The sequence below is a fragment of the Prunus mume genome, linkage group LG2, assembly GCF_029339155.1.
Source record: "Prunus mume cultivar Tortuosa linkage group LG2, ASM2933915v1, whole genome shotgun sequence".
Lineage (NCBI taxonomy): Eukaryota > Viridiplantae > Streptophyta > Magnoliopsida > Rosales > Rosaceae > Prunus > Prunus mume.
Window position 1 is genome coordinate 21,044,899 of NC_142699.1, and position 23,706 is coordinate 21,068,604.

General features: G+C 35.8%; 3 protein-coding genes across 3 annotated transcripts; 2 read left to right on the forward strand and 1 right to left on the reverse strand.

The window, feature by feature from the left end:
- Positions 1-365: 365 nt before the first annotated feature.
- CLE26 (CLAVATA3/ESR-RELATED 26) lies at positions 366-2,483 on the forward strand. The gene is made up of 2 exons (XM_008223270.3): positions 366-1,165; positions 2,013-2,483. The coding sequence occupies exons 1-2, from the start codon at positions 894-896 to the stop codon at positions 2,050-2,052; spliced, it is 312 nt and encodes a 103-aa protein (XP_008221492.2). The 5' UTR covers positions 366-893; the 3' UTR covers positions 2,053-2,483.
- A 15,250-nt stretch (positions 2,484-17,733) lies between these two features.
- LOC103321463 (serine/threonine-protein phosphatase PP2A catalytic subunit) lies at positions 17,734-21,230 on the forward strand. Its single transcript, XM_008223269.3, has 6 exons — positions 17,734-18,436; positions 19,160-19,274; positions 20,051-20,159; positions 20,251-20,328; positions 20,485-20,676; positions 20,781-21,230. The coding sequence occupies exons 1-6, from the start codon at positions 18,184-18,186 to the stop codon at positions 20,952-20,954; spliced, it is 921 nt and encodes a 306-aa protein (XP_008221491.1). The 5' UTR covers positions 17,734-18,183; the 3' UTR covers positions 20,955-21,230.
- Positions 21,231-21,563: 333 nt separating this feature from the next.
- On the reverse strand, positions 21,564-23,318 carry LOC103321462 (structural polyprotein). The gene is made up of 4 exons (XM_008223268.3): positions 23,179-23,318; positions 22,914-23,046; positions 22,126-22,407; positions 21,564-21,882 (listed from the first exon to the last, which is right to left on the reverse strand). The coding sequence occupies exons 1-4, from the start codon at positions 23,253-23,255 to the stop codon at positions 21,766-21,768; spliced, it is 609 nt and encodes a 202-aa protein (XP_008221490.1). The 5' UTR covers positions 23,256-23,318; the 3' UTR covers positions 21,564-21,765.
- Between the last annotated feature and the right edge of the window lie 388 nt (positions 23,319-23,706).

The following is a 23,706-nucleotide window of genomic DNA, read 5'->3' on the forward strand; positions in this document are numbered from 1 at the left end:
GTTCAATGAGTGACTGGTTCTTGTTTTCACTTGACTTTAACCTTTGAATCTATCTTTTTGTACACAATTAAAGAATTCATTTTGAATTTCATTTTAAACTTCAAATCAATCATACTGTAGTGTTGTTTCGCGTGACAAGAATATATGTTTAACCACCTAATTACAAACCCTACGTTATTCGTTTGCTCTCTTTAATTATAAATAATCCAATTCCAATCAGCTCACTCCACCGGGATGGCCCCACGTTTAGATGTAAATCCATTATATATTAGTTTTATTCTACCTATATATGCCCTTTTATGGAGATTATGGACCAAGAGACATGGAGATTTGATGTCACAGTGGGCAACCCCAATATCCCTTTTTAGGTTTTTGCTTTCATCCTGTTGTACGTAAGGGATGGTCTTTTGGCATCGTAGAGATGCATGAAAATACACAAACCAAAGCAAAGCAAAAGAAGAGTGTCGTATCGGGACCTTCTTAGTCAGTATAAAGCAAAGTTGTTCTCTCCCCATGTCACGTTCCAAACCAGCTAAGCCCCTCTCTCTCTTTCTTTCTTTCTCTCTTTCTCTCTCTCAACGTTCGAGAAAGTGCAACATAAACCCTCAATCCTATAAAGATAACCAACCACCCCAACCCCATGAAGTAAAAATTAAACTGCCCCCTCCGCCCAAAGAAAAAGAAACTCCTCCTCAAGTTCTCCCTCCTCCTACTTTCTTCTTTCCTTTACCTCTTGCATCTAGACACTCTATTATTTCACCACAATCATCAAGCAGTGATGATTTTTATCTCCTTCTTCTAATTCTCCCTTCATCCATGCATGCCCTAGCTACAAGGAATCTTTCTTATAGCTAGTATATATATTGGAATAAAGGGGAACAAAAAAAATTAATATGGCTAGTAATGGTGGTGTTTCTTGCTTTTTAAAGCTATTCTTCGGAACGCTTGCAGTGATGGGGTTTATTTGTGTTTTGTTAGTTGGTACCCTAGAAACTCAAGGAGGGTCGACTAAAACAGCAACCTCAAAGGCGGCAACGCCAGAGTCGTTTTCAGAAAAGCCTACGGATGTGGTAGGAAGAGAGAACAAGCTTGTTCATCCTGAGTTGGATCTCAACTATATGAGCAAAAGAAGAGTTCCCAATGGACCAGATCCTATTCACAACAGGTTGGTTTTTGTATAGCTAGCATCGTTCTTCAATTATTCGTTGTAATTAATTAGTGTATCTTTTTTATAGCTTTTTATGAGTTGTGATATAGGATTGAGTGCATATATACTCCGTCTCTCTCACATTTCTCTATCATGTAATAGAATGACTGTGAGAAGAGACGTATATACCTTTTTTTCACGTGGAGTGCTACTTGACTTGCATGTAATAAAATAAGGGTAATTAGAACATGATTTTTTTTGTTCTCTTCGATCTTTCTTGTAAAATAACACTACAGAGATGCTAACTAAATTCTATATATGTGTATCAATGTATTCTATCTTCTAAAAGAAACTTTCTTAGATAGACTTGTTCTAAATGATATATGTCATGTGTCCTTTATCCTTTTATTTTCTCGTCATAAAATTTGAATAACATATATTCTAACTATACATACATCTGTGAAGTCGACTCGACCGAGCATATGTACCCAAAAGAAAGAAAAAGATAACTATTATGTGCTCTATGCTTTAACTGTTACATTGATTTGCTTCATCAGTAAAAGCACGAGTAGGTACAGTTTTTAATCCCCATTTACTCACTCCAAGAAAAGAAAAAATAAAGTACACCACTTCACTTTATTCCATTCCTTAATGATGTTTAATAAAAGCTAATTAACATTTTCACTTGTTCTCTACATTTATATATAGATATGGTACCTACCTTCTACCTTTACATTGTGTCTTTTCTTTCCCCTCTCCTTTTTTTGCCTTTCCTTTATAGGAGTTGTATTAGTGAGAGCTGCTATGCTAATTATCTTATTAGGCTTTAATTATTCTCAATAATTTTTTCATGTATATGTAATAGGAGAGCCGGGAACTCGGGACGGCCCCCTGGTCAAGCTTAGCCATTAAAGTGCTTCAAGAAGCTTCAGAAGGAAGGCAGAAGAAGATGGTGCACAGGATGGAAATACATATGTCTGCCCTTGGGCTTGTGTATGTACGTGTTTTTTTAAGAAAAATATTTGGAAATCCCAGCTGTATGCATATGTGCAAGCTTCTTTTTCAGTGACAGAAACGGCTTTGGGAGGTGTTCGGGGAAATGAAGATTGTCACTCACACAAAATTACGTACGCTCTCAAAAGAATCTAGACAGAAAAAAAAAAAAAAAAAAAAATTACTCTGCAACTTTTTTTTTTTTTTTTTTTTTTTGGTGAGTGTGTGAGAGAGAAAGAGAGAGAGACCAAATTCTTAGTAGATAGAGAGATATCAATGTCTTTGCATGTAAAAAAGCCAATTATATTTATATATATGGAGCATAAAGGTTTGGCATGTACAAGATTCTCAAATATATATTAGTTTAATTTATCAAGAAAAAATTTAAAATTTAAATAGAGTTCCAAAAACTAAAGTGAATCCCACCAATTAAAGGTGAAAATAAAGGTGCTAATAATATTGCATCTTGTATATGTGTAAAGTCTTTTTTGACCTTTGATTCTTTGGTGAATTGCTGGGACGTACGTACTGTTTTGGTCTTTGGTCCATTCAAACTTAGTTGCATATCAGCAGAATCTTTTGGTCTCGTGGCCGAAACAGAAAACAAAAGAAAGGAAGAGAGATTAAAGGAAAGGAAAAAAAGAAGGAACTATACGGTCTTCAATCTCTTCAAAGTGAAGCTTTTTATCCTCCTTTCTCTTTTCTGTTTTGTTTTTCAAATGAGAAGCAAAGAGGCCAAAGACCGAGTCTAAAGGGAGATGGGTTCAAAATGGGGCAATTTCCAAAAAAGGAAAAAGAAGAAAAAAAAGAACTTGGAAGTGGTGCTTTTTCTAGCATGCGAGAGTAGTGAGACTAAGGTATAGCTTAAGAAGATGAGAACATCGCCAACTACCTCTTTATTTAGTGTAGGTATTTTTCAAAGTTGGAAGTAATCGCAAGCTCAAATTTGTCTTCTTCATTAATGAAAGAAATTAAAAGAAGGGAATGTCACATTAACTGGGTATTGCCATTGGTTTTCTTATTGTTTATTTTGTAGGGTCATTGAAATATAGGCCCTTATAACTCAAATACTCTAGACAATAATCCACTTATTTTATTACTTCTAAATATAATCCAAATTTGAATAGAATGCCAAAATGTTCATGTATTATGACTTATTTACAAATCATGCCATCAACCTCTTTTTGTTGCTGGATGTTTTTCCCTAAACAAATCCCTTAATTTTAGCATTTAAATCATTGGGGACTTTGGCTGGGCATTCAAATTCAACATTGTTTCAATTTGTTTTTGAGTGCTGCTCAATGTTTGAGCAAAATTCTCACGAGAGAATATTCGCGTATGATTCTTCTACTCTTTAAGTTTCTTTCTCTTTCTTCTTCCTTGGTTCTTGTAAAACAAATCTAGGTCAACGGACCACACCCGGAGGATGTTGGTCAAATGCCCTTCGATGCTTAAGTCAGTTAAATGATCTTGAGAAAGATGCGGAGATAACATAAATGTCTGAGTTTTCTCTCATGGGGAGAGTTGGGCAGCCTTAGCCGTGTGTGGTGACTGAAGTCGAGAGAGAGAGAGAGAGAGTGAGAGTGATTTCTCTAGGATTTCATAATTAGGGTTTAGCCATGTATTAATAGTCTCCTTACTTGGCTAGGTTTGAAGAATAATCCTTATTTAATTAGGATTATTCTTACCCAAAAAGGTGATAGGAATTAATCAAAAAGATTTGCTGGAAATTGGTTATTTGATTTAGGGAGATACTTCTATCTTAAATCAAAAATAATTTTCTAATTAAATAGGATTTAATTGGGGTAATTAGTTGACCAAAGGAATATTTTTTTTCCACGTGTCATCTTCTTATTGGTTGCTGAAATATATGTTCCTACACTAAACGAACCCTAAAATTAACTGAGTACATCCTATGATTTAAGTACACCCTAATATTTAAATCAAAATGTAAAATTCACTAAGTACGCCATATTTAACTACCAAAAATACCCCTAGTATACAGCGGCGGATCCAGGAATTTTCCTGAGAATGGGCAACATTTAAAAGGCTAAAAGCCAAAAAAAATTCCCGAATTATTCGAAAGAGGATTTAGGGTTTATGGTTATACAAACATAACCAAATCAGAAAACAAAAATAATCTCTCTAAAATAAACAACAATATTAAAATACACATTATAAAATATATAAAAAAACAAAAGTTAAAAAAAACCAGAAGAGAAAAAATGAAAAAAAAAAAAACATTCAAACTTGGGAGGAGAGGGATGGATCTGCAGCAAGACACTCAAGAGCATGCAAAGCTTTTGAAAAATCATTCAACGCAAGTATCCCTTGGTCCATTTAATTCCAACTTGGACCACAAGAACACACTCTTCCGTTCAGTGGAAATAAGGCTTCAGGTTTGCTCTTAAATTTTTTATTTTTTTGGCATGGCCAAAACGACTTCGTTTGGCCAGAATTAAAAACAAAACAAAAGCTGCTCCCAGTGTGACATCGCAACAAAGAAAAGGAGGTTGCTTTGGGTTACTGAGGCATTTATTCGAACAGGTGGTGGGCACCTCCAAGGTAGAGCTGAGGGGCAAACTCCGGCAACTTCAAAGCTTTTTCCGGCGAGGGGAGGTGCAGCTGCACCTCCTTGCGCCTCTGTGGATCCGCCAGTGCTAGTATACCCTAATACACTCTATCACACAACACCTTAATATCAATCTAGATTTCTCTTTTTATATGAATCCATAAGCTGCATCAAAATCTTTAATTTCGTAAAGTGCTGTGGGAGTAGATTTGCTAGCTCATTCAATTCAAAGCTTGATTCTTGTACATCTTTGTGATTTTCTTTATTTATTTTTTATTTTTGAATTGAACTTGTTGCCCTCCAAACCAACCCATCCTCCTTAAAATCCCTTATAAATAGAGAAAACCCACCTCCAAAATCTCAAAATCCTGAAATTGAAACCAACCCATCTCAACCAAAACCCTATACAAATGCCGAAGGACACAATTTGCCCCTAAATCATGTAATTAAGGGCTTCCTTTTAGCCATTGTGATTGGTGTCCTTAGTTACAGTTAGCACATCCACCCAAAGCTCGTCTTCGTTGCTTGTACATATACCTTCTTCTAGAAATCTAACTAATCATTGTAGCAACCCTCGCTTGGAGCCTTTTGGGTTTAGATATCAAATCCTATTTCAACGAGGCATACCTTTCCACTTCTCTGCAAAACTTCTAGGGCAGAAGATGGGACCTCGTGGTCGCCTATATCTTACGCTCATTCGTAAACGAACCCAAAAGGCCAGGAGAAGAGAGATGCCAATTTTTAAGAAGGGTGGTGAGGGTACATAATAGGATAATGGGTTAAAATGGTGAGTAAAAATGCTCCTTTGATTAGGGTTGAATTTCGTGAGTGGGTGTATTTATTAAAATTATATTTGTTTCACAATTCAACATTGTTGTAAATGCATGAGTTGGTGGATGACCACCATACCTCTTAGTATTCCACCGTTGGATTTTATGTAACCTACGCACTACGTATTTGTAATTAGTGCTTGTAACCTGTAAGTATATTGTAAATAATGGTATTCAATCTCCTATCTTGTAAGCCTATAAATAAGTGGTTCTACCAAAGATTAAAGGAAGAATAAACATGGTGAAACTTTATCTTTAGCATATCACTTCTCTCTATATTTTCTCCCTCTAGTTTTATAACACGTTATTAGCACGACATTGCTCTTGGTATGTTTTCTTTCTCTAAATATTCATTCTTCTTATATGAGCTAAAGTCATTACATGGTATAGAGTTTCTTTGTACTCACCATCAGACTTCATCATGCTCGTTTAAGAAAAAAAAAATTCTTATTCTTATTACACATTAATATAATGCCATTTTTTTTATTTGTTTGTTTATTTAATTTTAAGTATGATTTTAATTATTATGATGAGTTTGTATTATACAAAAGATTAGGGCCCAAAGTTCCTCGATCCTCATTATATAACTAGATTAGGACCTAGAGTTCTTTTGATTGAATCAAAACCTGAAGTTCTTTGATTCCAAATAATTGCGGGTGTAAAGTTCCGCGAATTTAAAGAGCACATAAGGACATGAAACTCCTTAATTTTGTATTAATCAAAATCAGAATTTCATGAGGCCTACATATGTCAAGAACCCAAGCCAGAAGTTTCGAGTGCATATATATCGATTTGAGTATGAAGTTCAAAGCACAACTATTAATTCAATATTTATTTAGATCTACGTATTTGAACCTGAAGTTTCAAATAAATATTGATATGAACCTGAAGTTCATAGTTTTTCATGGATCTTAATACTATATATGAACCTGAAGTTCATTACTTATTTGTGCCTATATGAACCTGAATTGGTTGGAAGTCCAATTCTTAAACTTGTAGTTTTATCTACATATTGAATCCACATTAATATTGGATTATCTTGGAATTTCATAGTCTTTAATTTATACCACTTTACTCATTTTATTTTATTTTATTTATGTTGGGTTATTAGTTAATTTCATTTTACAATGGTAATGTTTTGTATTACCGCCCCAATATTGATAGCCAAATGCGTCTATTGGAGAAACTTCCTACTTTCTTTTGTGGGTAGGAAGTTTATGATGTCATGAACCAAAAGTTCATGAGGCCCCAATATTACACAACTATTACAGTAGTTGAAGAATATGATGTCATGAACCAGAAGTTCATTGATCGGATAACTTTTATGTTGTGGCATGACTATCTTGGCAATCCATGTTCTATAATGATACAAAAGATTTTTATAAAGTTGTAAGGACATCGTTTAAAGACTCAAACTATTGTCTTGTCCAACAAATATCATTACACAGAATGCTCACAAATAAAAGCTGTCATGAGATCATCTCAGTCAAAAATTGACTTTGAGCCCTCTTTCCCTCTTTCCTTACAAAATTCAAGGGGATATTTGTGAGCCTATACAACATTTAATTATGAATCACTTCACCAGTTTTACTGAATGTGCCTACTAAAATGGTCACATATTTGATAATGACAGTGAGTTTATTTTCCTAAATTTGGAGACAATTTTCCCGCCGTTAGGAGGAGAAATGGCAGTTCCTGAAGAACGTCGTGAAATAGTGTTGAATCAATCCGCTTTTGTCTCATCAAGATAATGCATATATAAGTTGTACATATGCTAATGTGGATTGAAATTCTTGTATCACAATCCATTAACATGGTGACTATATAAATAATGCATGCTTGGAGCATGACAGAAATATAGGATCTAAAGACTTAACTCCTCAGAAGTGGAGATTATTTGAAAAATTCAAGCCCTATAAAAAATAACACTCTATAGGAGGCTATGATCCACATATTCTAAATAATTCATTGTAAAAGAGATGTTTATCCCATAAGTGACAACATAAGCCCCTGAAGAGGCATTGGTACCCCAAAACAATGAGATGCTTATAAATTATGCATGCGCATGCACATGAGAATTGTGGAATCACAAATCGATGATACATTTGGTTTATTAGTAGCTACTGCAATCATCAAGGGCTATGATTATATTAAATCATGTTTCATGAATGTCGACAAGTTAAGTGATTGGCCAAAAATGGAAATATGCAATTCCAATTATCACTAATTATGAAGTGTAGGGTATTGAACCTATAGCTCAAACACCAAATTACAAATGTTAAGTATGAAGGTTACGAATTGGTGTTTGTGAAATGAAATAAGATCACTAATCTGACATAAGGTTTCTTGGGAGAGACATGGTTTTGGTCTCCTATCTCATCGTAGATGCATCCACACTTCTATAAGTGCAGTTGTTATTTTAACAAGAAACTTATAACATATGTTAAATGCATATTTAGTAAGACTATATGGTACATGGAAATCCTCAAAGCTCATGAAATATTTGAGATATATCGAATGAAGTGACCCCTTGAAGGATAAAGTACCGCATATTCTTAATTAAGAGTTTGAGTATTTTGAATTCAAATATGATATTGTTGTAACATATTCTAACTATTAAATTAGTTGTTGATGCTCCTAAAGATTTCATCATTTGAAAAGTGAAAAACAGGTCGAATAGTGTGATAGACGATCATATATGAAGACAATGTTGCTTGTATTGCTCAAATAAGAGAAAAGGAGATATCAATCAGGGGGAGATATCAATCAGGGGGAGCATCCCAATTCTACTACATACAGGACATATGCGCGTTGTACTCTTTTTCCCTTCGACTAGGTTTTTGTCCCATTGGGTTTTTCCTAGTAAGGTTTTAACGAGGCAACATAAGCACATCCAACACCATATCAATGATCCAGAAGAAAGTTTCACTCTTTTTCCCTTCGCTTTGGTTTTATCCCACTAGGTTTTCCAAGCAAGGTTTTTAATGAGGGAACTATGTCATTGTATGGTGGACATCCAAGAGGGAGTGTTGTAAATGCACAAGTTGGTGGATGACCACCATACCTCTTAGTATTCTACCGTTGGATTTTATGTAATCTATGCACTAAGTATTTGTAATTAGTGCTTGTAACCTATAAGTACATTGTAAATGATGGTATTCAATCTCCTATCTTGTAAGCTTATAAATAGGTGGTTCTACCAAAGATTAAGGGAAGAATAAATATGGTGAAACTTTATCTTTAGCATATCACCTCTCTCTTTATTTTCTCCCTCTAGTTTTATAACAAATATATCTTTTTTTATCATTTTATATTAGGATAAATTAGTAATTCAATAAATAGTTTGGTAGTATGGTGTATTCAGTTAATTTTTAGGTTGGTTTAGCAACACTCTTTGTTTTTTTTTTTAATCCCTAATTTCCTCTAGCATAACAATTTCAACCGTTAGGTGCATTAATTATGGTTTAGTTTTTTGTTAGGGAGTTTGTTAGGATAAATGATATGCCTATTCCTTGTTGGGTATTGGTCTCTTAGTTGATTGTGGGCAATGACATAACATGTATGTTTAACAATTTTTGTATACTAAACATATCCAATGTATTTAGGTACATCATAATTTTTGTATACTGAATATATCCTACGTATTTAGATACGTTATAATTTTCCTACGTAATAATTAGTGTACCTACCTACTATAATAGTGTGGCATCCCGACCCAATTTTAATTATCCATTTAAATTGTTTAAATTATTTAATTATGAAATTACAATTTTGCCCTTGGGGTAGGGTCATTTTGGTCACTTTTTAATCCAGTTGGATTTTGGGGAATTGATTAGCACTGTTGTGTAGAACGTGTCAATACCAGTTCGTAGACACGTGAGCTCAAATCGGAGTTTTAATGAAGAAGTTACGATCAACAAAAGTGCAATGGCACAACCGTAAATATTTCAAAGTTTGTTTTTAAAACCCAATCAGATTCTTCTCTCTCTTTGTTTTTAAAACCTAATTAGATTCTTCTCTCTCTCTCTCTCTCTCTCTCTCTCTCTCTCTCTCTCCCTGACCTCATGCTCTCTCTCTCTCTAACAACCCCAGCCACCACTCTTTGGCCGGAAGTTTATCCGTTCGGCCACCTAAGCGACTGAACCAGTCCCAAATGAACTGGCCCGACGATTTCGGCCACCAAATTTGTCGATCCAAGTATGCTTTCTCAATCTTTCAACGTGATCTACCTTAGGATTGATTTTGAAGTTTTTAAGCTCAATTTACAATCTAAGTTTTGATCCGTTGTCGCTCGAATTTTTGGCAAGCTCTAGCCACTTTTCGGTCGTGGCCCAAGAACAAAAATTGCTCCACTAGTTGTCCTGGTCACGTAGGTATAGATATTGTTAGATGTTTTGAGAATTTTTCGGTCGCCCAAATTTTCTCAAGACACCCATGAGCTGCCGACGCGTGTGGCGATGTGAGGGCCAAGGTTGGGTGGTCCATTAGGTTCTAAAATTTTCCCCATGTCTTCCCGAACACGACGGTATGCTCGGATTCGAATTTGATTATCGTTTGACGACCGAACAGATTTACGCATATTAGGCGTTATCTAAATTTGATATGTTCGGACTGTTGGATCGGCCTCATTTTCAAATATGTTGATCTAGATACCTCTAGGATTGTGTAGGAAATAACTGATTGAGAATTGGAGTCCTAAATGCTCCGACTCAATGATTCAAGGATTACGTAAAACGATGACCGTCCGATCGTGCAATCGCCAGCAATTCGGCCGCTTGATCTGGACCAAACTTGAAGAACATGTTTAGTAAACTTTGTTGAATTCGTAGGAACTTTCCGATCAGAAATTGGAGGTCGTGGGCCCCGCGGGGATGATTGACCAAATTTGGGAAGTTTGACCACTTGGTTGACCGAGAGTCTCCCAAGGTTATTTCACCTTTCGAAACACGTAGTTAAACCTTAGGAACTCCTGTTTCTAAGTAACCGTCTCGCCGTCATAGCTGAAATGAGGCAAGATGGAAGAACTTTAAGCTCCCCATAGAAAGTCACCTCAGGTCATCCGAGATTACGAAATACGACCTCATTCTGGAAACAGTCAACTGAACCATGATGCTTCGCTAACCAATCCATCTCCTACTAAGTCCGCTTCCAAGAATACATCTCCTACTAAAACCAAACTACCCTTGTACACCATACCAACCATAAAAACCTCTCTCGTGAGTACAGAGATAGTAAGCTCCTCACGCAAGGTCGTGAGTCGCACATCGGCATTATGGGCAAAATTATGTGCAATAAAGGAATGTGTAGCCCGGGGGTCGATCAAAACACTTTCCGGAATTCCAAAGACTAGTAACATACCTATGATGACATCTGGCTACGCATTCGCCTCCTACTAAGTCATATTATAAACTAGGGTTGGTCATTTATACCGAAAACTCGACCAAATTGGCCGAACCGGACCAATTTTGGTAGGTTGGTCCCCTTTTTTAATTAAAATTATTGAAATCGGCAGAAAAATCGGCTTGCGAGTTTGGTCCAGATAGAGCAATCGGATCGCTTACGATCGTACAATCGAACGGTCACCTTTTTATATAATCCTCAAATCATTGAATCAGACCATTCGTGACTCCGATTCTCGATCCGTGAATTCCTACATGATCCTAGAGTTCCTAGATCAGCATATGGAAATGGAGTCGATCCAACAATCTGAACATATCGAACCCGGATATCGTCTAATATGTAAAAATTCGTTCGATGGTCACAAGATAACCAAATTCAAATCAGAGCATACCGTCGTGCTCAGGACGACATGGGGATCATTTTAGGGCCAAATGGACCACCCAAACTTATTCCCACGCTACATAGTGACGTGGGTGGCTTGAGAAAATTCTGGTGACCGGAAAATTCTCAAAATACCCAACAATACTTATACTTACGTGATCAGGACAACTAGTGGAGCAACTTTTGTTCTTGGGCCACGGCCAAAAAGTGGCCAAAACTTGCTGAAAATTCAACCCGAAAACATAAAAAAACTTTAAGTCATAAATCGAACCTCAAAACTCCAAAATCAATCATAACCAACCCAATCATCAGCTAAGTCACGTTAAAATGATGAGAATGCATACCTGGATGGACAAATTTGGTGGCCGAAATCATTGAAAAGTTTCAAAGAAATCCCACGGTTTTTGAGCTATTTCCAACGGCACATGAGGCAATTGCGGCGAAGAAGGGGTGGGTCGAGAAAGGAGGTTGAGCAGTTCTAACGCAAGTGGTCTCGTAACAGTGGCCTAAGGAGGAGTTGTAGCTGCCAAAGATCCGGTGTCTGTTTTGCACGAGAGAGAGAGAGAGATTTGGGTTTTTTAAAAATATGACTTTAAAATATTTACGGTTGTGCCAATGCACTTCCGTTGATTGTAACTTCTTTGTTAAAACTCCGATTTGAGCTCACTACGTGTCTACGAACTCGCATCGACTTACTCTATACTAAAATCCCCAAATTCTTTCCGGAACAAAAAGTCAACTTTAAACCTATTAAAATACTCTCATGGTAAAGTTGTCTTTTACTTGAATAATTTAAGAATGAATTATTAATTTAGGATCGTGTTATCACAATCTACCCCCTTATAAAAATTTCGTCCTCAAAATTTCATGCCTGTCACTCGAAGAGTTAAGGATACTGAGCCCGCATCTGCTCCTTGGGTTCCCAATTGGCCTCCTCCACTGTGTGACTGCTCAATAGAACTTTCACAATTGGGATTTCTCTAGAACGTAGTACTTGTATCTTGCAGTCCAAACTCTAAACGGGTTGCTCCACATAACTCAAATCATCCTTCAATTCTATTGGTTGCGATTCCAAAACATGGGAAGGATTTGAAACGTACTTTTGGAGCATGGAGACGTGGAACATGTCATGTAACCGAGAAAGTTCCGAAGGTAATGCAATTCTATACGCCATTAGGCCCACACGCTCCAAGATTTCATATGGCCCAATGTAACGAGGGCTGAACTTTCCCCGCTTCCGAAATCTCACTACACCTTTCTAAGGCAACAACTTTCCGAATACCCAGTCACCAACTTCAAACTGAAAATCCTTCCTTCTGTTGTCTACATAGCTCTTCTGTCGGTCTTGTACAAAAGTGAAAGTTATCAATATAAAGTAATATTTAACAAAATTGAAATCTAACCTTAAAATAATCTTGCCATACTTCTTCAGTAGCTGTGAATTTCTTTGAGACGGAATCCCACTCAAATCCAGAATTATGACTCATAAGCTGAGTAAAACTATGATATAATGTCTTAAATCATTTCAAACGGCTCTGATATTGAAGATAAGTTTCTTGGCATCCAAGTTTTGCACTAAGAACATGGAGTATCTTGCTTTCTAGTATTTGCTTGCTTAGCAAACCATTAGAATCGCGCCATCCACAGTTGGCATCATCAACCATTAGTTCTAACAGCATATTGCTCTCTTTCGATGTCCATGGGTTATAAGGTGTTTTTCCTTTTCCTTATTGTGAATCTCCCATTTATAATGTTACTAGATAATACATGCAATTTTCAATTAGTTCATAAGACATATATATATATATATGAAGATTATTTTTTTTCTTTCGTTTTGGCGTGGAATATATATATATATATATATATATATATATACATAAAGAGCTTTCATTGAGAGATCCCTCAAATTTGAGGGACACCCCTTGTAGGCCCCACTCCGGATTGTATTTCACTAATTCAAACCATCTATTTTGTAGATACTCATTCAAATATCATCTCTACAAAAAATCACTTGAATCCGATATCATTTGACCACTCAATTGAATTATTGAAATTTTAGTACTTTCTTGAAATACCGTGTTCATTGATTTTGTAAGACACAATTGGATGTCGAAACGGTTTCCGATTTGTCTAATTTTTTGTAAGGATGATCTATGAATGAAGACCTAAAAAATAGATTATTTGGATCATTGGGAAAAAAATTATAAGGTACCCTAAAGGGTATATCCCTCAATAAAAAGGGACTATATATATATATATATATATATATCTCTCTCTCTCTTATATATACAGTCCCCTTCTATTGAGAGATCCCTCAAATAATTTTATTTGACGCCCTTTAGGGTACCCTACAATTTTTTTTTTCCAATGATCCAAACCATCTATGTTTTAAATCTTCATTCATAGATCATCCTTATAAAAAATTAGACAAATCGGAAACCGTTTCGACATCCAATTGGGTCCTACAAAATCAATGAACACAGTGCTTCAAGAAAATACTAAAATTTCAATAACTCAATTGAATGGTCAAATGATATCGGATTCAAGTGATTTTTTGTAGAGATGATCTTTGAATGTGTATCTACAAAATAGACGGTTTGGATTAGTGAAATACAATCCGGAGTGGACCCTCCAAGGAGTGTCCCTCAAATAAGCTTATTTGAGGGATCCCTCAATAAAAGCTCTATATATATATATATATTGTACATAAACAAATACCAAATAACAACAACTAATAAATAAATAAAGAAGGAAAACGCATAACTAAAAAAAATGAATGCTTACTATATGATATGATGTACATAAAACCACGCCATGATTTGCCATCATGTATATACTGTACAAAAAACAATGCCATGGTTACCCACAACCAAAATAAATAAATAAAAAGAAAAGTAGAAAAAATAATTGGGATGCTTATGTACATGAATATGTATACATCAACAACAACTATTCAAAGACTATCAACCATACGATTGCAAGAAGAGGGTATCAAAGATCATACATATTGTATAAAAAGAGAAGAAATTGTTTACCTCTACTTGACAAGCACACACATTTTAGAAAGCATAGAGCACGTTCAAAGTTTCTAGGGTTGACATAAGATTTATCAAGGCCTTTTCTATTTATACTTACCACTTTAAATTCTAACAAAATTGGGCAACTCATTAATTCCTTCAAAATAAATAACTTTTTGAATACACATAAACTTTGTTTGACTTCTAAAAAGTCATAATTGAATACACCTATATTTCGATGTATTTTTTTAAAATCAATAGAAATCTAAATTGAATACACCCCCTTAGTGACATTTGAAATTCAAATGTTTTATCTTCTCGATAGTCTTTTGAGTTAGTTTTCTTTGTATAGGACTCAAAGTCTGTCTCAGATGCTCTCCTGATTTGTAGAAGCGGTTCTTCTTTTGAATATTGTAATCATCCATACTTTTGTATAAATATACAGCTGCAATCACAAAGGCTAAGCAAGATTAAATACACCATAATTATTTATTTATAATGATTTATTACAATATTTTACACTTTATATATTGCATGGTAAAATACATGAATGACTTAATACCACATTGAGTTCCTATAAGGTTCAATTTTGAGTTATTTACACTAACACCTCCTGAGGTTTTCGGCTTTTTCACAAAACTCCTTGAGGTTTTAGAAATTACAACACCCCTTGAGGTTTTAAATTATTTTCATAAAACTCTTTTCCATTTATTTTTCATCCAAAGATTGATGATTTTATTAATAATAATAAAAAAATTCTCCAAATGACAAAGTTGACCTTTAAGATTAGATTGCATATACTTCATTGAGGTTAATTTTGTCATTTGCATAATTTTTTTTCAATGAAATCATCAATTTTTGGACAAACAATCAACGAAAATAGGTTTTGTGAAAACAAACTGAAACCTCAGGGGTGTTCATGTAATTTTTTAGACCTAATGGGGTTTTGTGAAAATACAAGAAACTTCAGGGGTTGTTAGTGTAAATAACTCTTCAAATTTTTCATTGTCTTCATCATCTCGATAGTATCAATATTGAGTAATGCTACACTTACTACAATTATATCCCACATGTTCATACCATTTATATGGCAGGATGAAGTGGGCAATCACATCAATTAAAAAGTGTCAATAAATCATAAAAGTTAAGAAAACTTTAAATTAATTTTAATTGATGTGTTGTCCACCTCATCTGCCACATAAGGTGGTATGAGAATGTGGTATACAAATGTGGTAAGAGTAGCATTATTCATCAATATTATAGCGATATTTTGGCCAAATATTGCTGAAATGTGAGAGAAATTATCGACATCGATATTTTTTGATATTATCAATATTTGTACGATATGTGTATGGATATATTCCAAAATATCTTTGACCCGAAAAAACGATAATATTCTCGATATTATTGATATTTTAGACTATGGGTGTGAGTACATATGCTTCTGGTTGCGTGCGATTCTCATTGTATACCATTATCTGTCTAGATCTTTAACATGTTGTGTTTGGTCAATGGATAAGTTTTACTCACATTCGGCACATAATTGCTTTGTACTTTTGTTTCTTCATCAATAATATATTAGGGGTGATTGCGGTTCGGTAACCGCGAATTTTTGCCTAAACCGCAAACCGACCGACTATTTGTACTTTTGTTTCTTCATCAATAATATACTAGGGGTGATTTGCGGTTACCGCGAATTAGGGGTTTAAAACCGCAAGCTCTCAACCATTCATAAAAATATAAATTCACAACCTAAATAAATAAATACACAACCTCAACTTCTCAAGCATATATAAATTCACAATCTCCTCAACTTCTCAAGCATTCACAACTTAAAGAAAATTAAAGTTACAATTCCAAGCATTCCAATTAAAGTTAAACTTCTCAAGCATTCCAATTCCAAATCCTTTAAAGTTACAAACCAAAAGAAAAATGCAAACCAAAATGAATTAAAGTTACAACTAAAAAGAAAATCCAATTCAAAGTTAATTAAAGTTGAAAATTAAAAAAAAAAATGCAATGCACCAATGTTACAAACTCAAGTGTTGGTGGTGAGTGGATTTGAAAAACCTCATTGTGTTGTTTGAGCACTAATGTTATCTACAAATAAAACAACATAGTTTAGTACATTTTATTAAAAATCAAATACCGCAACCGCAACCACAAATGTGGTTTGGTTCTTCATGCTTCAAATGCGGTTCGGTTTACCGCCATCGCGATTTCATTACGGTAAATATTCGGTTGGTTTTTGCGATTTTTCAGTTTTTCGGTCTAAAATGCCACCCCTATAATATACTATCACTTATTTTATTTTTTTAAAAGTTATTATCTCTTGAATTTGGTTATTCCTCATTGTATACCGTTAATTGTGATATACAACAAGGGATATGCAAGTTATTGGCCTCCCTTAAGCTGCAATTCATGTAATTAGGCTTCTTGTGACCCAAGACTAGCTGAATTAAATTTTAGGCCTCGTGTCCTACCTAAGCCCAATATAACGATCTTGGTCTCGTTTATTAATATTTTTGTGTGAATAATTTTATCTGAACTCAAAATAATTATTGAGTAACAAAAATTTAAAAGAAAAAAGAAAAATTATCTCACTTACACAGCCAAAATTTTCCTTACTCCCTTCTTATTGGTTCATATTATTATTAATTAAAATTGATTTTGACATTTAGAGATGTTTCATCATGAGAAATTAACAAGTGTGTCTATAGAATTTAAAACCAAAATCAAGCGTATACTTGAACAAAGAACCTCTTAATTTAGTGGTTATGTTGTTCTAAATGTCGATGAGAAGTTCTAAATTCGAATCTCCTTTTTATCAATTAAAATAAAATAAAAAAATATAAATACTTTGAAAACACACCGAACCTGCGATTTGTGCATTGCCACGAATCCGTCGGCAATTCATTTAGATTATGTCGCCACCAAGCATATAAATGTAGTCAAACGTCTCAAAAGTCTACCTTGAAAAGGCTGAATGAATCTTTGGTGTGATTTCTTTTTCTTGGACCAAATAAAACTCGAAACAATGCCCTTTTGTCTTTGGTTGGTTTCTTTGCTGTTTTTCTTTTGGGACCAAATAAACTCAAAACAATTCCATCCTGGTTTCTTTTTTTATTGACTAATCAACAATCCCCCTGGCCTCCTTCAAAAGTAGGTTCATAAAATTTAAAATATTTTAAAATAAAAAGGCAAAAAAAAAACAGAAATATCGAATGGTGGGGGCCAGCAGGGCTTAGAAGGTTGAACAGTCCAAAAAGAGCAGCTGGAGCTGACACGTGTCGGTCCTCTATGATGTTGACTCGGCGGAGCCACCGGAGAGAGAAAATGTTTCTTCCTTACAATATTGACGAAAAAGAAAAAGAGAACAAAAAAAAACTAATCATGTAACGAATTCCATTGAACAAAAACATCGCAAAATTCTAATCTGCTTTTTTCATTTGCATCTGGGCTTCATTTGCATTTCATTTCATTTCGCTGCCTGCCTGCCTGCCTGCCTCTCCGCATGTCATTTCCCTCCCCGCATGTCATTTCCCTCGTCTTTTCTTACATTCACATAAATACAATTTCAATTTAATTTCCCTTTTTTCTCCTTTTTTCTTTTAAAACAAATAAAAGAACACAGAGCGAGGAATGATAGAAGAAAGGTCGAAACTCGACCGATCTCCAAAACGACTCGTTTCGCTCCGAGCGTCGCGATCCGGAACCCCGACCCTAGCGCCGCTTCACAAATTGCTCACTGCGTCGAGATCGCTCCGCCGGCGTTGAGTTCGCGCGCATCGGATTGGATCTGAGAAATCGGCGATCGGATCTGAGGGCGGTGGTGGTGGAACGATGCCGGCTCACGCGGATCTGGACCGTCAGATCGAGCATCTGATGGAGTGCAAGACGTTGCCGGAGGCAGAGGTGAAGACGCTGTGCGAGCAAGCCAGGGCGATCCTCGTGGAGGAGTGGAACGTACAGCCGGTGAAGTGCCCCGTTACGGTGTGTGGAGATATTCACGGCCAGTTCTACGACCTCATTGAGCTCTTTCGGATAGGAGGCAACGCCCCCGACACTAATTACCTTTTTATGGGTGATTATGTAGGTCAGTTTCTTTTTATTTTTTCTTTCCTTTACTGCTTTATGCTTCTTTTCTTTTGCCTTTCTATTTTATCTTTATTTATTTTTTCGTTTTGATCGTTTAACGTTTTTCCGATCGCTTTTAATCTATTTATGGAAATGAATGAAGCTCTGGAATTGGTTTACTGAGATATTTTTGGCTTCTGCGTGTCGTGTTTGGATGCGGATTGTTGTAGAATTACTCAATTTGTGTTTTGGCGTTGCTATTGAGTTGCGGATTATCCTTGTTATGAATTTGAATCACATGTGCGGTACTATATGCTATGATGTTTTCCTTCTTTGTTTGATGAAAATGGATGTATGTGTAATTTGATATTATATCCTCGATCTTGACTTGCTTTCCCCCGTAGTTTTGTTAACGGTTTATGCAATATAATGGTTGAGTTGGAATCACTGTAATATATTCAATCTTCTCTAGGGTCAATCTTACTTCAATAGTGATCATGGGAATTGGTTAGCTGGGTTTCTGTTGCTTCTATAATTTTCTTATGTATCTAAGATCTGTTGAAATGTGAAAGAATAATTTTCCCTAAGTGGAAAAAATTGCTTGTGCTGGGCTTTATGTGTTGTGTTCTTCAGCTTAGGTCAGGGTTAACATTGTTTTAGACAGTGGAACATGCGTCTATTTGATGTTTTATGTTTACTTATGTAGTATTGTTTTCTTAACATCTTGGCCATACAAATTCAGATCGTGGGTACTATTCTGTGGAGACTGTCACACTTCTGGTGGCCCTGAAAGTCCGCTATAGAGATAGAATTACAATTCTCAGAGGAAATCACGAGAGTCGGCAAATTACCCAAGTGTAAGAATGTTTAGTATATTTCAAATCTGTTGCTCATAGTTTTACTAATTTTTATTATACCAATCAAAAAATGGGGAGCTGTGACTAAAATTTCGTATGAATATTAAGTGTTTTCAATTTTGTCCCTTTCACTGTGTCTGGTTTTGTTGATTCACTCACAAATTTTCACAAAAGAGTAATGTAGAGAACTCTTAAAAATGCCAGGCTAGTATTAAGCTTTTTTTTTCCTTATTCTTTTTCCTAGGCTTAATCTCTTGATGATAACGTCTTTTGACATGGATTTCTTTTTTCTTTTAAAACAAATAGATACCTGTTTTTATTAGGTAGATATAATTTGCTTTTGGTGGGACTGTTGGCACTCCAGACTAAAGGTGGGATTGTTATATGTGCTGCGTAGACGATATTTCTGTGTTTCAGTGGGATTGTTATATGGGACCTTCAAGGCTCCTACCTCATGTTCCTATCAAAAAAAGGCCCCTACCTTATGGTAACATTTTGTAAAATACTGATATATCTAATCCATCCGTAGTATTTTATGTCTGAGGTTGATGGGGTTCCATGGATACTTGAACTAAGGCTAAATTAACAAATTACTTTTTTAACATGGCTGCGTGGCAAAAATTAAGCTTTTGAAGATACTACAAGCTGATAGTTGAAACAGCCACGCTCCATTAACTTTGACAAGATCTTTGTTGATTGACAGAGAGATTGAATTTATTCTTGGTTTGCTCCTATGTTTTATTCATTTTTGTCTCACATTTGTCACTTTTTTCCAGGTATGGTTTTTATGATGAGTGCTTGAGAAAATATGGGAATGCCAATGTCTGGAAGTTCTTTACCGATTTATTTGATTATCTTCCCCTCACAGCCCTTATTGAGAGTCAGGTGAAGTTAAATCTTTTGCTGACAATTTGGTGAACTTCTTGAAGACAAGTTAGTTGTATTAATTTTTTACAGCTTCTGGTATCTCTTGTAGATTTTCTGTTTGCATGGGGGCCTTTCCCCATCTTTGGACACATTGGACAATATCCGAGCCTTGGATCGTATACAGGAGGTAATATATTATTTTTTTTCCAAATAAGTGATCAGAGGTTGTGATTGCTGTTATCATGTTTGCATTTTCTGTTTCCATTTGTATGGTTGCATAATTTTGCATCTTACAAGCTTGCGTTGGTCATTCTTGCATCATGGCGTGTTTCTTCATGAGCAGGTTCCACACGAAGGACCAATGTGCGATCTCTTGTGGTCTGATCCAGATGACCGCTGTGGATGGGGAATATCTCCACGTGGTGCTGGTTATACATTTGGACAGGATATAGCTGCTCAGTTCAACCATACCAATGGACTCAGTCTCATTTCAAGAGCTCATCAGCTTGTAATGGAAGGATACAATTGGTGTCAGGTGTGAAAACCCGAATGGCACTACAAATTATTATTTTTTGTTTCTCATTTTGTGTCATCATTTTCAGCTGTATGTTTAACTTTCATGGTAACCTTGTGTTCCAGGACAAGAATGTGGTGACTGTTTTTAGCGCTCCAAACTATTGTTATAGGTGTGGGAATATGGCTGCAATATTGGAAATTGGGGAGAACATGGACCAGAATTTCCTGCAGTTTGACCCAGCCCCTCGTCAAATTGAGCCCGACAACACACGCAAGACTCCAGATTATTTTTTGTAATTTCAGCATCTTACAGGGGGCTGTTTGTAATCCATGTTTTCTGCCATGTTACTGTAGATGTGTCTTTAAGGGGAGTTGAGTTACGTTGTTTAAGTTGAGGGTTATGGTCAACATGATTCTTTGTTTGGAGTTTTTGTCCCTGCTGCTGCTGCTTTGTTGAATTTCTGAAGAAACTCGTTAGGAGAACTGACATTAGTCGCCAATGGCCTGTGGCTCTTGTCTCTGTATATTTTTCTGAGAGGAAACGTCAATAACATGGTATATCTCGTTCTGTAATTTTTCCAACTTCAACATAGAAAAAGCTGATTTTTCAAACATATTGATTTTACAAACCACAAAAGTTTATAAGTTGAGCGCATATTGGGCATTGCCTACTTCAACCCCTCTATGTTTTCATGGGCGGGGCTGCTACAAATTGTTTAGCTATAGAACACAAAAACAAGTTCCAAATGCCACGAACCAAAGCCCCTGAAGTTCACTTGTTAGTTGTATTGGATCACATTGAACTGAATTATACTAAATTATATTGTACTATCTTATAACGTTCGGATTTTCTGTGACCCTCTAGCACAACTGCATTATAGTTGAAAGCGACAAGATGGACCAACATAGAGTAACAAGGTTTTTGCATTACATTCCTAACCAAAGAATTGTAAGCCGTATGAACAAAATATTACAGAACGGAGAAAAAAAAGATAAAAGAATCCTCTCAATGCGAGACATACTATGCAGTGGGAGAATTGAAGCCCGCAAATGGTACAGTTGGATGCCCCTCGAATTAGCTGCTTCTGATGTGGCACAGGATTTCCGTTTAAAACCTAGAGTTGCTCTGAATTCGCCCTGCTCCAAATCCGGTCATGGAAACAGTCTGCTTTCTTCTCAAGTATACAACCGAACCGCTGATGAGTAAGAAGAACAGCACAATCACCTGTCCCAGCAGTTCATAAAACATTCATTAACATGGACATAAAAGAAATGTATATAGCTGAACTAGCTTTACATGAATACAAAAAACTATAATCATGTAGTTTGCTACTGTTCTCTCTCTTCCATTCTGAATACACTCTGATCACCTAATTTAATCAAACATACTACCACAAAAAACCAGCTTCTTACTCAACAAACAAAAAGGTAACAAAATATAGAACAATTATCAAAAGATACTACATACCTCAAAACCAAGCACTGACAGCTTCTCTTCACTAACTGCTGGTATACAGCTTCTGTAAGTAATGTAAGCCTGTGGTCCATCCTCTAGTGTGGCTGAATCATCAAGTAAACTTCTATGCTTTACAGAAGTGCCGAGTTCTTCTGCATCGTTGTGATAGATCCCCAGAGTAGATCGACTCTTTTGAGAACCTTTTGCTTTTTCATCCTTCGAACTACGTTTAGTTTCCACACATTTCAAAGGGATGCGATAGCCGGTCTCACTGCAGCGATATTTCTCATCCTTCTACAAGAGAAACAAATACTTACAACTAGTACAAGGCAAAGGGATCGCAAATATAAGGGAAGACACATGGAGACAAAAGAATATTCAATCTGCGAAGTGCAGAATACGAAAGCAACTTATCATATAGTCATTTGGTTACATCTTATGAGATCCAAAATTACCTTAATCATGGCAGTATAAGAACAAAATATTACCCATCTGGGCTCAGTCAAACACCATATCAAACAAATATGGAAGTACTTCAGTTTCCGTTCAGTATCAATCAAATCAATATATTTCATCCCTGTTCTTAACTTCTAGCATTTTCAACACAAATTGCAGAGCTAAATTAGACCAGACCATACTGTTCAAATTTTGTTCCTAAAAGCTCAAATCAAATCGAAGTAAGCTCAAACGACAATTCAATGCTCAAGATATTCTATGAAAACCACAAAACATTCAGCACAAGCCGCATCTGAATCGAATTGAAAAAATAATAGTTTCGGCAAACTGAAATGAAATGAAACCTTCTCAGAGTAAAGGCAAGGAACGCAAGGACCAGCTGGAGAGCATTCGAAGGTAGTGTTACTTCCACGAGGGGTTTCTTTTAGACTCAGCAGCGCTCTGCGCCCAATTCCTTCGCTTTCATCGCTTTGGATTCTGAATATCAAAACCAAACCAAAAAATTTCTAAATTCAACTGCACTTGATCACATAAATCAAATATTCACGCGCATACATACATGTACACACATAAATATATATATATATATATTCTAGTGTTAGGGCTTACGTGGCGTGGCCTACTGATAGCAGAGCGAAGGCTAAGAAGAAGAAAAGCAGGAGAAAGAGTGATGAATCTGAAGGCATAATTGCTCTCTCTTCGCCTCTAGCTTTCTCTTCTCTTCTGCTAAATTAGGAGAAGTTTTCATATTTTTTATTTATTTCACTGGAGTCCCCTGATGTTCTTGATATTATAAAACTGCCCCAATAATTGGCAGACTCACTTTTGGGCCGCAAGAGTTGGGCTACGGCACTCGACTTTGGGCTTTTGCAACTAAACCGCAGTTTAATGAGATTACGACATCTCGTTTCGTTCGCCTCATATATCTAACTCCAGCCCACCCCATTTACAGTGAAGTCTTTTTTTTCCACCATTTTTTTTCCTATCCAAGCGACACTTTAAATTAAGGGAGTTTCACTAAAACACCCAAAATGGGGGCTGAAATTATAAAAAAACTCAACACCCAAAACACTTTATAAACACACCCAAAACTCATCATTACACACTCAAAACCCATTTATAAACACACCCAAAAAA

Coding starts and splice junctions, on each gene's coding strand:
- CLE26 (XM_008223270.3), top strand. CDS start 894: ATGGCTAGTAATGGTGGTGTTTCTTGCTTTTTAAAGCTATTCTTCGGA. Junction 1,166..2,012: donor CCAGATCCTATTCACAACAG/GTTGGTTTTTGT, acceptor TATATGTAATAG/GAGAGCCGGGAACTCGGGAC.
- LOC103321463 (XM_008223269.3), top strand. CDS start 18,184: ATGCCGGCTCACGCGGATCTGGACCGTCAGATCGAGCATCTGATGGAG. Junction 18,437..19,159: donor TTTTATGGGTGATTATGTAG/GTCAGTTTCTTT, acceptor ATACAAATTCAG/ATCGTGGGTACTATTCTGTG. Junction 20,677..20,780: donor AAGGATACAATTGGTGTCAG/GTGTGAAAACCC, acceptor CTTGTGTTCCAG/GACAAGAATGTGGTGACTGT.
- LOC103321462 (XM_008223268.3), bottom strand. CDS start 23,255: ATGCCTTCAGATTCATCACTCTTTCTCCTGCTTTTCTTCTTCTTAGCC. Junction 22,408..22,913: donor CTTGCCTTTACTCTGAGAAG/GTTTCATTTCAT, acceptor TTTCTCTTGTAG/AAGGATGAGAAATATCGCTG. Junction 21,883..22,125: donor TGTCAGTGCTTGGTTTTGAG/GTATGTAGTATC, acceptor CTGCTGGGACAG/GTGATTGTGCTGTTCTTCTT.